Consider the following 16,901-nt stretch of genomic DNA (forward strand, 5'->3'; position numbering starts at 1 on the left):
CCTGATTAGCTTGAGTCTTCCCCAGTGCTTTGAGCAGTGCCTGGCATATAGTAAGTGCTTAACAAGTACCGTAAAAAAATTACAATCTAGCTCACAGTCTTTCAGGCGGGGTGGTGGGACTTGATTCACCGCCTCGGACCAGTTTCCGAATGCCAGGGTCTTTGGGGAGCCGCCTCCATCAGTTGGAGGATCAGGTGAGCCATCACCCGACAGAGAGTAAAATCCGTGAAGGTAGAGATAATGTCCAAGAACTCGTATTGTCTTCTCTCAATCAACCAATCAGTTAATCAGTGGTATATATTGAGGGCTCACTGTGTGCAGAGCACTGTACTAAGCACTTGGTAGAGTACAGTCGAACCGAGTTGGTGTACACCGTTGCCTGCCCACCAGGAGCTTATAGTCCAGAGGTGGACCCAGACTTTAAAATAAAATCTGGATGTGGTACCCAAGAGAGTGGGGTGAAATCAAATGTGAGCCTGTTGTTGGGTAGGGACCGTCTCTGTATGTTGCCAATTTGTACTTCCCAAGTGCTTAATACAGTGCTCTGCACACAGTAAGTGCTCAATAAATACGATTGAACGAATGAATGAATAAAGTGTACAAATCCAAATGCAAAGGCAACAGAAGGGAGAAAGAGTGGGGAATATGAAGGCTTAGTTGAACAAGATCTCTTGGAGACGTGATTTTAAGAAGGCTTTGAAGATGGGAAGAGTCCTGCTCTGCCTTTTTTATTATCATTATTATTATTATTATTGGGTTTTTTTTGCAAGTGCTTAATACAGTGTCCTGCGTAGAGACAACATTCAGTAAATTCTCCTGATTGTTTGCCAAGCTCCTCCAACCTGGGCCCACCAGTTTGGTCCCCAGGACTGGAAATTGAGACGCAGCATGGCTTAGTGGATAGAACACAGTCTTCTATGCTGTGAGCCCACTGTTGGGTAGGGACCGTCTCTATATGTTGCCAACTTGTACTTCCCTAGCGCTTAGTCCAGTGCTCTGCACACAGTAAGCGCTCAATAAATACGATTGAATGAATGAACACGCACGTGGGAATCAGAAGGACCTGGGTTCTAATCCTGGCTATGCCAATTGCCTGCTGGATGACCTCAGACAAGTGACTTACCTTCTCGGTGCTTCAGTTCCCTCATCTGTAAAATGGGGTTTAGGACTGTGAGCCCCCTGTGGGACCAGGACCGTGTCCAAACTGATTAGCTTGTATCTGCTCCAGAGCTTAGTGCTGCGCTTGGCACATAATAAGAGATTAAAATAATAATAATGATAATAATAATAATGATGATGGTATTTGTTAAGTGCTTACTATGTGCCAAGCACTGTTTTAAGCCCTGGGGTAGATACAAGGTCCCACGTGGGGCTCACAGTCTTAATCCCCCTTTTACAGGTGAGGTAACTGAGGCCCAGAGAGGTGAAGTGATTTGACCAAAGTCACACAGCTGTAAGTGGCGGAGCTGGATTAGAACCCACAACCTCCGACTCCCAAGCCTGCGCTCTTTCCACTAAGCCACGCTTCTTCTAATTAAAAAAATGCGGTGATGTGGGCATGGCGTATAGTTCTGGTTTTCCTTGTTCCCTTGCTGGGGCCGGTGTAGTCCCGAAGGACTGAAATGACGGATGTTCCGCAGTGTTTTGAGAAGCAGCATGGTCTAGTGGATAGAGTAAATACCATTAAAAAAAAAAATACATTGTGGCAGAGTCCTGCTGTGACCAGTCTCCCAACTTCAACCAAATCCCACCTCCGTAGGCCGGGAAACCCTCAGGAACGACCCAGGGAGCAGAAGCAGTCTACTTTTCCACATGTGGGACAAGGACTAGGTCCAACCTGATTGTGTACGTATCTGTAATGTATTTATATTAACGCCTCTAGACCGTAAGCTCATTGTGGGCAAGGAATGTGTCAATTTATTGTTATACCGTACTCCCCCAAGCACTTAGTACAGTGCTTTGCACCAAGTAAGCACTCAAAAAATACGCTTGAATAAATGAATTAGCTTGTCTCTACTGCAGCGTTTAGTATGGTACCTGTCACAGAGTAATACCACATCGTTATTATTATTATTATTATTATTAATGATATGCTGTGGGGCTAAGGGTGGAATGACCATGAAGTGCTTGCAGCAGGGTTTCTTCACCGCCCCCTCCCCCCAATAATCAGCTGGTGGGCAGTACCCCAGCCCTAAAATATCCTTTAACCTAACACTTAATGGATTCATGTAACGTTTGCCGGACTAGCAGACCTCCCATAATGATAAGAGAAAAATCGAATCATCTTGCTACGGTGATCTCACCGACTTAATAGGGAACATCTGTTGCCGCCACAAGGGAAAAGAGGCTCTGCTGGATATCTCTACATGGTATTTTAGTCCTCTTCCCTGAAGCCGTATTTGTCCCAAGTGCCTTATCGGTGATTTTACTCTGAATCACTACTTGGGCTGACAGCTCAGACATATACAGTTTACAGGATAAAAAAAGTGCCTCCAACTTCTGTTTTGGTTAAGAGGAAGTGTGAACTTGGAAAGATAATGGGGCTGTTACACCAGCGAGCAGCCCCTCGATCCTCAGCTACCCTCATAAGTGCGATTGTTTGGGTTCTGTTTAAAACAACTTCCATGCCCTAATTAAAACTGATCGTTATCGCTTTCATTCAGATGAAAATTCGGGAGACGGTGAGTTAGATCTCAGCGGAATCGACGACAGTGAAATAGACAGGGTAAGCCGTTTGTGTCTTTCCTCTCTTCCTCGTACTAGATGCCGGCTAAGAAAACTTGGTCCCCAAGGCTCTGGCAGCCCAGGCCGTAGGGATCATTCGGATCGTGCCCGGGAATGACTCAGCTCCTGCGTTGGTGTGGGTTGGGAGCCGCCGTGCCCCCAACGCTCTGTCCCCCAAACGGCCCATGTCTTTCAGGAATCCCGATCTGAAACCGGTATGGTGTTTTTTTTCCACGACTTTTCTTGCAACCCAAGGCTGTTTCGAGAGCGCTGAATGTTGGGATGTACCGCCATCTCCCCATAGCCAGTCAGCCCAGCGGTTATCCACTTGGTCACAATCGTTTCCCGACCCAGCTGTCTCCTGGTTTGTCTGGAAATAAGTTTTAGGCACAAGTTCCCCCGCCCGGACCATTCACGCCTCAGAGCATCAGCAGAGCTGGTGTGCTTCCCTACCAGCCGGCAGAATTCTCAACGGGGCCTGGGCCTGTTATGTTGCCAACTTGTACTTCCCAAGCTCCTAGTACAGTGCTCTGCACACAGTAAGCGCTCAATAAATGCGATTGATTGACTGATTGGGCACGAGGCCAAGCCTCACAGTTGCCCCGCAGGGTCAAGCCGAAATAGCCGTGGACTTGGGCTGGCAGAGAGGGGCAAGCCGGTAGAGAGAGAGAGGCTGACAGGAGGAGAGAATATACTCCGTGAAAACACACATCCGAAGAAATTGTCTGAAAATACGATCAGACGTGAAGATCGAGCGTAAAAGTGGGAAGGGACACTAGTAGTAGTAGCAGCTTCTACTTATGAAGCACTTAATGGTTATAGTAGTAATCAGTCAATCAATCAGTGCTACTTATTGAGTGCTTACTACGTGCAGAGCACTGTATGAAGCACTTGGGAGAGACCAGTATAGCAGAGTTGGTTGACATGTTCCCTGTCAACAGCGGCTTTACAGTCTAGTAGTAGTTGTAATTTATAAATCACCTACCCTGTGTGGCACACTATACCAAGCCCTAGGAGTGAATAGCCAGGTGGGATTTAGACACGATCCCTGTCCCTCAGGGGGCTTAGCACAGTGTTCTGCACAGAATAAGCACTTAAGAAATACTATCGTTATTGGGAGTGTTTCAATTTCTTGCTCACTGCCGTTGAAAATGGAAATATTGCAGTGAGCTCCCTTATTAAAAAAGGAAGTAAAGGTTTGATGAGTTGCTCAAATTCTTTTTAAGCAGGTAGTTGTCATCTATCCCGTATCCCTCTGTTTGTGATGTTTGGGCAATGCATTCATGAGTCCCCAGAGTGGGAATTAGCCTAGCTAGGGGGCACCTTTTTATGGTATTTGTTATGCACTTAATAATAATAATAATAATAATGGCATCTATTAAGCGCTTACTATGTGCAAAGCACTGTTCTAAGCACTGGGATGGTTACAAGGTGATCAGGTTGGCCCACGGGGGGCTAACAGTCTTAATCCTCATTTTACAGATGAGGTAACTGAGACACCGAGAAGTGAAGTGACTTGCCCAAAGTCACACAGCTGGCAATCGGCAGAGCCGGGATTTGAACCCATGACCTCTGACTGCAAAGCCCGGGCTCTTTCCACTGAGCCACGCTGCTTCTCATGACACACTTACTATGTGCCAGGCACTGTACTAAGTGCCGTGATAGATACAAGCTCATCAGGATAGACACAGTCCGTGTACCCCTTGGGACTCACAGCCTTAATCCTCATTTTACAGATGAGGTAACGGAGGCCTAGAGAAGTGAAGCGACTTGCCCAAGGTCACACAGCAGACAAATGGCAGAGCCAGAATTAGAACCCCGGTCCTTCTGCCTCCCGGGCCCGGGCTGTACCCAACCAGGCCATGCTGCTTCTCCACGAGGAGCGGGCATCGTTCACTGTGGACTGTCCACAACCCATGGCAGAGGCTCCTTGGGTGGGTTGTGTTTGGCTGCAATCAGTGGGGCGGTGACAGTGGCAGGAGCTGATTCTACTTCTTGCCCTCCCAGAGGCTCAATTTTTCACCTAGAAAACCCCACTGTGCTTATCGTGGAGTGACCTAAATGCCGGGGGCAAGCCCAGAGCAGGGTGCAGTATTTTCCCCCACCAATCCCCTCCATCCCCTTTCGTTCATTCCTTCATGCATTCATTCAATTGTATTTATTGAGCACTTACTGTGTGCAAAGTGCTTAGGAGAGTACATTGCCCCAGGAGTCACTCAAACTGACCAGACTGTCTGGAACATTCAGATAACCCATTGGCCATATTGAGAACGGCCCCTGGGCTTGTTGATGGTTCCGTGCTCTCCTCCCTTTCCCCTCACTGCCGGTCACCTGGCCTCGAGCGATTAGGACACTGATGGGTGGGTGGCAGGGGTCTCCAAAATGGACATGTGCTGGACTTTCAGCCTCCAAAAGCAGATGCCAATTTGGGATATGGGAAATCTCTGCCCCCTTAGCTGGTCGCCGCCACAATCCTCCTCACCACACACGCACATTCGCCGTGGACGAAAATGGACACAGCCCCCCTCTGTCCTCCCAACTTCATCCCTTCATCCAACTTCATCTTTTAGACTGTGAGCCCACTGTTGGGTAGGGACTGTCTCTATATGTTGCCAATTTGTACTTCCCAAGCGCTTAGTACAGTGCTCTGCACATAGTAAGCGCTCAATAAATACGATTGATGATGATGATCCCATTTTGCTCCTTGCCATCATCATAGATCCTCGGGTGAAAATTATCCCTTGTGGTTTCGCAAAACTTAATGCACGGGGCGGGGGGAGTTCCCCCGGGATTTTCACGGAAGTAATCCAGCTCACTCTGTTTCGTGTCCAGTACATCCTCAACGACAACGAAGCCCGGATCAAAGCGGAGCTGTGGATGAAGGAAAACGCTGAGTATCTGAAGGAGCAAAAGGGTAAGCCGTCCCATGCCCGCCCCGCGCCCAGCCGTCTTCAGCCCTACCACGGATGCCACGAAATGCCGTCCAATGTCGACATTCACGCAGCTGCTTTTTTCATCTTTTAGAAAAAGAAGCGAGGATAGCAAAAGAGAAGGAGCTTGGAATTTATAAGGAGCACAAGGTAGAACACATTCTGATTTGTTTCGAAAGAGAATCCGTTTTCCAGTAAATCTCCGTGTTTACTGGAAAAGAAATGTTCCCCGTTGAATTTCACTGTGCGTCGGTTCTTGCAGGGGTGGGGGTTCCTCAGACTGATTTGTTTCTGTCCTAGCTCAGTATTTTCCTGGAGTAGAAGCTATGGCAGTAGCCATTTTTCAGGCCGAATACAGCATTTGCTCCACAGTCTGAAAGGCTTAGCCAGAATGCAAGGCACAAAAAGATGGGTGTCTTCATCCAGAATACTCCACTTTCATCCCCTCTGCAGTGAAATGCTGCTTTATCCGTCTTAGCTTCCTCGAAACGTTTTTCTCAGCCTAAATGAAACAAAATCCCAACATGCTTTATATGCTTCCAGTGGAAGGGAAAGCTTCAGGACGAGGCAGGTTAAAATGAGCCCCTGAAGTAAGAACCGAAGGCGTCTTTGTTACATTGATTTGAAGAAATGCCATTGTTATGCTTTTCCTAAACTGTCACTTGTGTTTTCTAGCGGTTTATTGTGTCTTTTCATCTTTCAGTTTTAACTTTCTGGCCACATAAGTGACACTCTAGGGCATTGATATTCCGTGTAATTGAACCAGAGGAAAGGCGGTCTGGGTGAAATGATCACGTGCAACTGAAATATGCATGAATTTAAATTGCCTCATTCATTAGAGGAATTTTTTTTTTCCTGTTTGGGTTTGATAATAATGAACAGTAAGACAACGTGGAAGAACACGGCTTAGAGTGTGTCCCTCTGATGTCATGCAAACCCATCAAACTGGCAGTTTCCCATCATTTGGGGTTTTTATTCATGGTCGTCCTTTCAGTACTGGGCCGAAGCCAGAGCCGCGTTCCCCTCCCTGAGTCCTGACTTTTGGGTTTCGCATTCCCATATGGGGCAGGGACCGGGGAATGACCCCTCTGGGAGCGAACGATCCAGCGGGCAGCGTTCCCGGGGCTATTGCCCAGACCCTCCCAGGGTGGAAGCAGGTAGTCGTGCCCACGTTACTGCCCTCGCCCCCCATGGGGAGATTGGACAGGTTTGGGGGTCGAGGGGGATGCCCTTGTTCCGAAAATGTCAGAGGAGGATTGGGGGGTGCAGGGGTACAGAAAGGAGGGAGACTAGGCTGCTGGGGATGTGGGGAGGAGCTGGCGCCAGTTGGAGAGGATACAGGGTCCCCCAGGAGGTCAGAGCAAAGGATGGAGGGGCCCCCGGCCAGCTGGGAGGAGCTGGAGGGGGAAGTGAAGATTGAGAGGAAGGTAAAGTTCAGAGGTCAGGCTGCCTGCTTCCTAGGTACGCCCGCCCTTTTCCTCCTGGGCCCACCTGCCATTGTGTTGTTAGAGAGCCAGGCTGGGAGGTCACGGGCATTGAGAGAAGCCTCCTAGCCAGGGGGAGGGACTGGTGTCCGTTTCAGCCAACTCTGTGTCCGCCCACTCAAGCGGCCCCCAGGGCGACCCTTCCTGGCGGGCCACTGTGAGTCCTGGGCCCAGCACGTAAAGCCCTGCCTTGCTCAGACCGCCACAGTCCTGCCCACAGATGCCAACTTTTCATTTTGAGCATGGGGGCTGGAAAGTGGCGGGGGGCCCAGGTATCGGTGGGACGGGAGCTGGGAGGGTCGGAAAGCCACCATTTTGGCCTCTGTAGCCCTGATGGAAAAAACTCCAGTCTTATCAGAGACCTAGGATGAGTGAGGCCGGTGGGGATGAGGACGGTCCGGCTCCCAGCACTGCCGGGGCCCCCCGTGGCCCCCATAAATGTTGGCCCCAGTGTTCCCAACCTTAGTGTTGAGGGATGGTGGGCGTTTCTGTACACTGCTAGGATTCATGGTCACAGTAGGCTGGAGATGAGCCTGCCCGGGCCCAGTTAAGTGCCCACTCGTGGTGGGCCTCATCCAGGCCCAACTTTCACTAGCCCAGTCAGGTGGCGTGCTTAGGGGTCTTGGTTCCGGCTTTAATGACCCTGGGGAGACGAGTCTTCTAGACTGTGAGCCCGCTGTTGGGTAGGGACCGTCTCTATATGTTGCCAGCTTGTACTTCCCAAGTGCTTAGTACAGTGCTCTGCACACAGTAAGCGCTCAATTAATACGAATGAATGAATGAGGAGAGGAGGCCCGTGGTCTCCCTCAGGACCAGACCTAGCTGCTAGCCCTCCGTGGGCTTCCCGATGGCACCTTTCCACTCTCCACTCCGTCCTGGCTCCTCCTGCCCTCTCTGCACTGGTTGGGGGCATCTTGGTCGTTCCTCTGGGGCCACTGGTAACCTTTGGGAGCACTAAGGGAGTGCCCTGGATCAGTTCAGGTGGAGCTGCTTTTCTGGGCGCTCCGGGCTCTGCAACCACTGTCACCGGAGTGAGCTGCCTCTGGGACAAAGTCCCTGGCTGCTCCAGACTGGGGGTAGATGCTCAGCCTAATGATTCAAGAGGCGGGGGTCTCCCCGGGTGAACGTGGGCAGCACCACCTGCCCCCAAATGGGTACGCCGGACCCGCCCGTCTCTTGACTGGGGACGGGCAGGCCTATCTCAGGAGGAGGAGCCGGGTCGGGCCGGTGCCGTGTCTTCTGACATATTTATTTATTTATTACATACTCATTACTCTATTTATTTATTTATTTATTTATTTATTTATTTATTTATTTATTTATTTATTTTACTTGTACATTTCTATCCTATTTATTTTATTTTGTTGGTATGTTTGGTTCTGTTCTCTGTCTCCCCCTTTTAGACTGTGAGCCCACTGTTGGGTAGGGACTGTCTCTATGTGTTGCCAATTTGTACTTCCCAAGCACTTAGTACAGTGCTCTGCACATAGTAAGCGCTCAATAAATACGATTGATTGATTGATTGATTGATTCTGAGCAGCATGGTTCAGTGGAAAGAGCCCGGGCTTTGGAATCAGAGGTCATGGGTTCAAACCCCAGCTCCGCCAACTGTCAGCTGGGTGATTTGGGGCAAGTCGTTTAACTTCTCTGTGCCTCAGTTACCTCATCTGTAATAATAATAATAATAATAATGGCATTTGTTAGGCGCTTGCTATGTGCAAAGCACTATTCTAAGCGCTGGAGGAGAATACAAGGTGATCAGGTTGTCCCACGTGGGGCTCACAGTCTTAATCCCCATTTTACAGATGAGGTAACTGAGGCTCAGGGAAGTGAAGTGACTTGCCCAAAGTCACACAGCGGACAAGTGGCAGAGCTGGGATTAGAACCCATGACCTCGGACTCCCAAACCCATGCTCTTTCCATGGAGCCATGCTGCTTTTCTAGAAGACAGCCGTATTAGAGATGAAAGGAGGAGATGGCTTAGAACTCCAGTGCCCGATGGGAAGACAACTAGGACAAGAGAATGCTGATAGTCAGTGCAGCTGGTTGACTCTTGAATAACTCCACATGGGAAGCAGTGTGGCCTAATGGAAGGCCCCGGGCTTGGGAGTCACAGGGCCTGGGTTCTAATCCTGGCTCTACCACTTTTTCGCTGTGTGACTTTGAGCAAGTCACTTCACTTCTCTGCCTCACGTTCTGTAAAATGCTGATTAAATCCTATAACAATAATAATTAATAATAAGGGCATTTGTTAAGCGCTTACTATGGGCCAAGCACTGTTCTAAGTGCGGGGGTAGATACAAGGTAATCAGGTTGGACACAGTCCCTGTCCCACATGAGGCTCGCAGTCTTAACCCCCATTTTAAAGACGAGGTAACTGAGGCCAGAGAAGCGAAGTGCCTTGCCCATGGTCACACAGCAGAAAAGTGGTGGAGCCAGGATTAGAACCCATGACCTCTGACTCCCAAGCCCAGGGCCTTCCATTAGGCCACACTGCTTCCCACGTGGAGTCATTCTAGAGTCAACTAGCTGCACTGACTATCAACGTTCTCCTGTCCTAGTTTCATCCTATTCCATCCTGCTTAGACTGGGAGTCTCATGTGGGACAGGGACTGTTTCCAACCTTATTGTCCTGTAACTACCCCAGTGAATAATAATAATAATAATAATAATAATAATAATAATAATAACAATGTTGTATTTGTTAAGTGCTTACTACGTGCCAAGCACTGTTCTAAGCGCTGGGGTAGATACAAGGTAATCAGGTTGTCCCACGTGGGGCTCACAGTCTTCATCCCCATTTGTCAGATGAGGTAACTGAGGCACAGAGAAGTTAAGTGACTTGCCCAAGGTCACACCGCTGACAAGATGTGGAGCCGGGATTCGAACCCCTGACCTCAGACTCCCAAGCCCGTGTTCCTTCCACTAAGCCACGCTGCTTAGTACAGTACTTGGCACTTAGTAAGCCCTTAGCAAGTACTGTTGTTGTTGTTATTATTTATCACCGATCCCAGCCAACTAACTCCGAACCCAGTCTATCCGCTCAGCAATGGGATATTCCCTTTAGGGTCCAGCCACCCCCCAGATGGGCCCGGGGAAAACAATCAACTCGACCGCCCGCGTTCCTCTCTATTCGGTCTTAGTCAGTAATTCTGTGTTTTAATTAAGCCCAAGAAGTCTTCCAAAAAACGGGAGCCGATTCAGGCCAGCACGGCCGGAGAGGCGATCGAAAAGATGCTGGAACAGAAGAAGATCTCGAGTAAGATTAATTACAACGTGCTCAAGGACCTGAACAGCAAAGGGAGCAGCACGCCCAAGCGAGAGGTCGAGGGCCCCGAAGAGGACAGCGGCAGCACCAAGAGGTTGGCGAGGAGAAAAGCCATCCCCAGCAGGACAGCGGCCGAGCCTCTGAGCAGCCTGGGAAAAAGGTACCCGACTTCCTCCGGCTTCTGTCTGGGGGTGGCGTTAGGGTTGGGCGGACCCCGTCTCTCTGGTGGGAAGCTGGCTACGGTCGGGGAATTTGAGAGTCTGGACCACGCCCCATCGGAGGTGACGTTTTCCGTTTGGCGTGCGCCGCCCTTCCCGCCACGGAACGGGCTTCTCACCGGACGTCGTAGGACCGCGTTCCCGGGTGCCAAGTAATATCGGGGCGAGGCCCGGGAAGCACCTTCTCCCCGGATGCCTCTGGTGGTTTCCGACCCTCGAGGGCCTGTGCCGTCATTCTCCGCTCCCGGCCAAAGTCACCGAATCTGTCCCAACGGCAGCTCTTGGGCCTGGCGGCCCGGCCGGGGTGCCGCCGGTCTTGATTGATAACATGTGGTTTGTTATTAGTAATTCTCCTTCGCTGTGCGCCCAGGATCAGGAGGGCCTGCCCTGTCCTTAGGGCAATTGAGGCTTTTCTGACCAGGGTCAGGCGGTGGGAGGGACACCTGAGGGGACTGACTGCCTGAAATGACAGAGAGGAGACATGGTGAAATGAGCCGGGTCGGTCTCGAGAACCCCGTTAGAGGACGCGAAATCAAATTGCACCACCGAGCGGAAAACGATCAGCCCGGCTTGAGCTGAACGATCCCGTTTCGGGGAGGAGAAGTCGTTCCCAGCGGGATTTCCTAGAGTCCCCTCTACCCGGGGCTTGCCAAAGGGACCTTCCAGACATGGGTGTGGAAACCCGGTGATCTAGCTGGGTCGGAACCGATCCCCCGGGGCGGGGGCTTCGGTCAGGAGGGTCCCGACGGGTGTTGTGTGCTCTTCACGGTTGTTGGGCTTTGGAGCACCTCTCCTGAGAGTGCCAGACCTTCTGCGAAAGAGGAGCCTCCTTCGACCGAAAGATGTCCTGCCCCAGCGGCCCAGGCCGACTCCGCCCGGGACTTGGTGTCCCCGGACCCGGCACAGATTCTCCCATTGCGAGGGAGCAGATGCAACAAAGCCCGTCGAGTGCGGGCGGCTTTTTCTCTGGAAGAGTTCACGCGTGGGGAAGGCCACCAGCCTGTGGTGTTGAAGCAATGAAACGGGATGGAAAAACCCATCTCTTGCTTCATAATGTTTGTGCCTGGTTGGAAGCATGTCTTGTGGCATTTTCCAGGAGGCTGAGAGTTTTTGTACTTCTGGACTGTGGTACTTGTTGAGCGCTTACTGTGTGCCAGGTACTGTTCCTGCACTGGCAGAGATGCAAAATAATAAGATCGGACACAATCCCTGTCCCACGTGGGGCTCACGGTCTAAGTGGGAGGGAGTAGGATTTAATCCCCACTTTACGTTTGAGGGAACTGGGGCACAGAGAAGTGACTCGCTCAAGGTTACCCATCATGATAAATCGTATTTATTGAGCGCTTACTGTGTGCAGAGCACTGTACTAAGCGCTTGGGAAGTACAAAGCAGACAAGTGGTGGACCCAGAGATCCTCTAATTCCCAGGTCTGTCCTGTTTTTGCTAGGCCATGCTGCTTCTCGCTGCTGCTTGTAGGGAAAGTAGAGAATCCACTGTGAACTGCTATCCGTGACTGTAACAAATGATTGTTGCCTTCAGGAAGATGTGGGCTTGGTGAGAAGGTGAACATCGAAACTCCTGGGGGAAATGGGGACCTGGCCTCTCCAGGTAGAGCCCTGGAATTGTAGTTAATGAAAAGGTTTGGTGAGAAGATGAATTACAGTTGCACGTAATTATTTCTGTACGGGTAGCTTAGCATATTGCAGTGCTTTTTCCTTGATCCTGAATTTCAGACCAGCTCTGATAGAGAAACATGTCTGCCCCTCCAGAGTCTTAGCCGATCTAGGAGCTTCTTCTTGAAAAACCCCCTGCCTTGGCCTTGTTTCCCAAAGTTATTCTGAAATACAGTCTTCCTATTCATTTTCTCCTCTGGCCGGAATACTTTTGATCTGTCGCTTTAGCCGTTGGTAAGGGAGAAGTCTTAATAACCTAGATGAAATGGTTTTGACATAAGCTGAAGTGTTAAGAAGTATCGGGGATTAATTTAGGGTATTTCACACGTATTCCCCCTGCCCTGGGGAATTAGGTGGAACAAGTCTTTAGTGAGGCCCGAACCTGAAGTCAGGTATTCAAAGGAAAGAGTGGAGGGGTTGCGTTTGGGCCTGAGCACGGCTCACTGAAGCCAGTGGGGTCGAGTGGGGGACGACATTGCAGCACGTCCAAAGTGAAGTTACTCCAGAGGACGGCCGTCGATCATTTAGGGCCTGAAGGCCATGTTGGGTCCTGTGCGATCTGGACGGCTCACTGTAGGCTAGGAAGATTTCTTGGCCTATTCAGAGAACGTAGACCCTTCTCCACTGACCTCACCCCGGGGAGACCCTCCATTCATTCCTTCAATCATATTTATTGAGCACTTAGTGTATGGTGGTATTTGTTAAGCGCTTACTATGTGCAAAGCACTGTTCTAAGTGCTGGGGGGGATACAAGGTGATCAGGTTGTCCCACTTGGGGCTCACAGTCTTAATCCCCATTTTACAGATGAGGGAACTGAGACACAGAGAGGTTAAGTGGCTTGCCCATGTTCACACAGCTGACTAGTAGCGGAGCGGAATTCGAGCCCATGACCTTTACTGTGTGCAGAGCACTGTACTAAGCGCTTGGGAAGGACAAGTTGGCAACCTAGGCAACTTGTACTTCAAGATACTCCAGGCAACACAGATTCAATGAGAAGATCACAGGCTTTCAGCGAAATCACCATGTTGGGGTGTTTCCGGCAGTGGGGAGACTGTGAGCCCACTGTTGGGTAGGGACTGTCTCTATATGTTGCCAACTTGGACTTCCCAAGTGCTTAGTACAGTGCTCTGCACACAGTAAGCGCTCAATAAATACGATTGATTGATTGATTAAGCGCCCATCAAGTAGCCCAGCTCCATTCAATCCCACCTCCTCCAGGAAGGCTTTCCTGATTCTCCGCACCCCATCCCCATCGACCCAGTGCCTCCTTAAAAAGAAAGTTTTTCGGTCTTATCTTTAGTACTTAGATAGCAAAGGAGATTTTTATGTGTAAGGTGAAGACTAAAGAGAAACCCATGTAATTTTTTAGGGACAGCAACTTCTCATTTTGTTCAACTTGACGTAATATACTCTTTCCGACATCTGTGGGGAAGTTTAATGAGCAGCAGCAAGGCCTAGTGGAGAGATCTCGGGCCTGGGAGCCAGAGGACCTGGGTTCTAATCCCGGCTCCGCCCTTGGTCGGGCCGGTGCTGCTGGATGAGTTACTTCTCTGAGTCTCTCCGTCTCAGTTTCGTCATCTGTAAAATGGGGGCTGAATACCGGTTCTCCCTCCTACATAGACTGTAAGCGCCCTGTGGGGCAGGGTCACAATTATTCTTATTATAGTCCCCATCTAGAATGAAAACTCGTTGCGGGCAGGGAGCACGTCTGCCGACTGTTGAATTGCACTCCCCCAAGCTCCTAATACTGTGCTCCGCACACAGTAAAGTGCTCAAATACCATGGATTGATTGGTTAATTAAGCACTTGATAAATAACATTGATTGGGCAGCTGTGGGGGTTGGAGAGGGCAGATAGAAACTGGGGCCTGGGACGGACCCAGAGAAGCAGCATGGCTCAGTGGAAAGAGCCTGGGCTTTGGAGTCAGAGGTCATGGGTTCAAATCCCGGTTCCGCCAACTGTCAGCTGTGTGACTTTGGGCAAGTCACTTCACTTCTCTGGGCCTCAGCTCCCTCATCTGTAAAATGGGGATTAAGACTGTGAGCCCCCTGTGGGACAACCTGATCACCTTGTAACCTCCCGAGCGCTTAGAACAGTGCTTTGCACATGGTAAGCGCTTAATAAATGCTATCATTATTATTATTATTAGCAGACTCTCCTCTCAGGACACTAATAATAATATTAATGGAACTATTTAAGTGCTTGCTACGTGCCAAGGATTGCACTAAGCACTGGAGTAGAAGTGATAATGATTGCGGTATTTAAGTACTTACTATGTGCCAGGCACTATATTAAGCACTTGGGTGGATACAAGCAAATTGGGTGGCTCCATCCCCATTTTACAGATGAGGTAACTGAGACACAGAGAAGTGAAACAGCGTGGCTCAGTGGAAAGAGCAGGGGCTTTGGAGTTGGAGGTCATGGGTTCAAACCCCGGCTCCGCCAACTGTCAGCTGGGTGACTTTGGGCAAGTCACTTCACTTCTCTGGGCCTCAGTTACCTCATCTGCCAAATGGGGATTAAGACTGTGAGCCCCCCGTGGGACAACCTGATCACCTTGTAACCTCCTCAGGGGTTAGAACAGTGCTTTGCATATAGTAAGCGCTTTATAAATGCCATTATTATTATTACTTGCCAAGGTCACACAGCAATCATGTGGCAACCTGTGGGACAACCTGATCACCTTATAACCACCCCAGTAATAATAATAATAATAATAATAATGGCATTTATTAAGCGCTTACTATGTGCAAAGCACTGTTCTAAGCGCCGGGGAGGTTACAAGGTGATCAGGTTGTCCCACGGGGGGCTCAAAGTCTTCATCCCCATTTTACAGATGAGGTAACTGAGGCCCAGAGAAGTGAAGTGACTTGCCCAAAGTCACACAGCTGACAGTTGGCGGAGCCGGGGTTTGAACCCATGACCTCCAACTCCAAAGCCCCTGCTCTTTCCACTGAGCCACACTATTAGCTAGGAGCCAGTCTTGGAACAGTGTTTTGCACATAGTAAACACTTAATAAATGCTATTATTATGATGATTATGATTGTGATTATTATTATTATTATTATGTGGCAGAGGTGGGATTAGAACCATGCCCTTTTGACTCCCAGCCCTCTGCTCTATCCACTGTGCTGCTTCTCAAAAGTGGAGATGCCAGGGATTGAACCTGGGGCTTCACAGATACAAAGCGTACGCTCTACCGCTGAGCTATGTCACTGAAATTTTGGCATTCCTTTAATGGCAAATCTATGCCCCTTTCTCCCTCTCAGCCCAGACTGGTTTAATACCAGGTCTCCACCCCCCATCACTTTCCAATCCAGATTGGATTAAGATGAAATCTACACACCCCAGTCTCCTCTCAATCCAGACAGGGGCGGGTGGTGGTGGGGGTAAGACTTGATCCTAATCCTATCCCTTCCCAATCCAGATTGGGTTTGGAGCATAGTAAGCGCTCAATAAATACGATTGATGATGAGCAAATCCACACCCCCATCTCCTCCCAGGCCCGGATGGATCAGAGCCAGATCCCCACCCTGCTCTCCTCCCAATCCAGGCTGTTATAGGGCCAAATCTTCTCAATTCTCTCCCTGTCCTGCCCCGCGCTGCCCCTAATCCTGATTAGTGAATTGCTTTTTGGTGCAACTCACAGATGCTCATCTGCTCCCAAAAAGGTGGAAAATTTCCCATCGGATCTATAGATAATCCAGACCAGAAATGAACTGAGAAGCAGCGGGCCTAGCCGAGAGAGCCCGGGCCTGGGAATTAGAAGGACCTGGGTTCTAATCCCGGCTCTGCTGTCCCTGTGACTTTGAGCAAGTCACTTAACTCTTCTGTGCCTCAGTTTCAACTGTAAAATGAGGATATGTGTCCTCCCTCCTGTTTAGGCTGGGAGCCCTATGTGGAACAGGGACCGTGTCCGACCTAATTAATTTGTACCGACCCCAGTGCTTAGAACAGGCTCTCTGTTCCAGCCTCACCCTCAGCTAGAAGGAAGGCTTGTTCCCAGGGCAGTGGCTGTGTAATTGTCCTGCAGCCTGTGTAATAATAATAATAATAATGGCATTTATTAAGCGCTTACTACGTGCAAAGCACTGTTCTAAGCGCTGGGGAGGTTACAAGGTAATCAGGTTGTCCCACGGGGGGCTCACAGTCTTAATCCATATTTTACAGATGAGGTAACTGAGGCCCAGAGAAGTTAAATGATGTGCCCAAAGTCACCCAGCTGACAGTTGGCAGAGCCGGGATTGGAACCCATGACCTCTGACTCCAAAGCCCGGGCTCTTTCCACTGAGCCACGCTGCTTCTCTGTGTAGCTACCCTGGGAAATTTTCCTTCTTCCTCGCAAGCATAAAAGTGAATTTAGGGGGACACCACACTGCACTCTACCCTTGACACTACGGAGGCGACTGAACGTAGGCATTGTATCAGCCTATTGCTGTTTATCTCCTCTAAGAGCACTAAATAAGGCAGGTTGATTCCAGGATCAGAAAGCATTGTGGCCTAGTGGAAAGAACATGGGACTGGGAGTGAGAAGACCTGGGTTCTAATCCTAACTCCGCCACTTACCTGCTGAGCGACCTTGGCAAGTCACATCAATTCCCT

General features: G+C 49.8%; 1 protein-coding gene across 2 annotated transcripts in view; it reads left to right on the forward strand.

The window, feature by feature from the left end:
* BRF1 (BRF1 RNA polymerase III transcription initiation factor subunit) overlaps positions 1 to 16,901 on the forward strand; it is a 211,352-nt gene that overhangs the window by 144,614 nt on the left and 49,837 nt on the right. For both annotated transcript variants that reach the window (XR_005455932.1, XM_038765692.1), the window contains exons 12-15: positions 2,664 to 2,725; positions 5,557 to 5,638; positions 5,749 to 5,804; positions 10,307 to 10,566. Coding sequence is in view for 1 of the 2 variants with exons in the window: in XM_038765692.1 (XP_038621620.1) it covers positions 2,664 to 2,725; positions 5,557 to 5,638; positions 5,749 to 5,804; positions 10,307 to 10,566 (460 nt within the window). In the remaining variant the exon portion in view is untranslated. The remainder of the gene's footprint in view (positions 1 to 2,663; positions 2,726 to 5,556; positions 5,639 to 5,748; positions 5,805 to 10,306; positions 10,567 to 16,901) is intronic.

The sequence above is a fragment of the Tachyglossus aculeatus genome, chromosome 23, assembly GCF_015852505.1.
Source record: "Tachyglossus aculeatus isolate mTacAcu1 chromosome 23, mTacAcu1.pri, whole genome shotgun sequence".
Classification (NCBI taxonomy): Eukaryota; Metazoa; Chordata; class Mammalia; order Monotremata; family Tachyglossidae; genus Tachyglossus; species Tachyglossus aculeatus.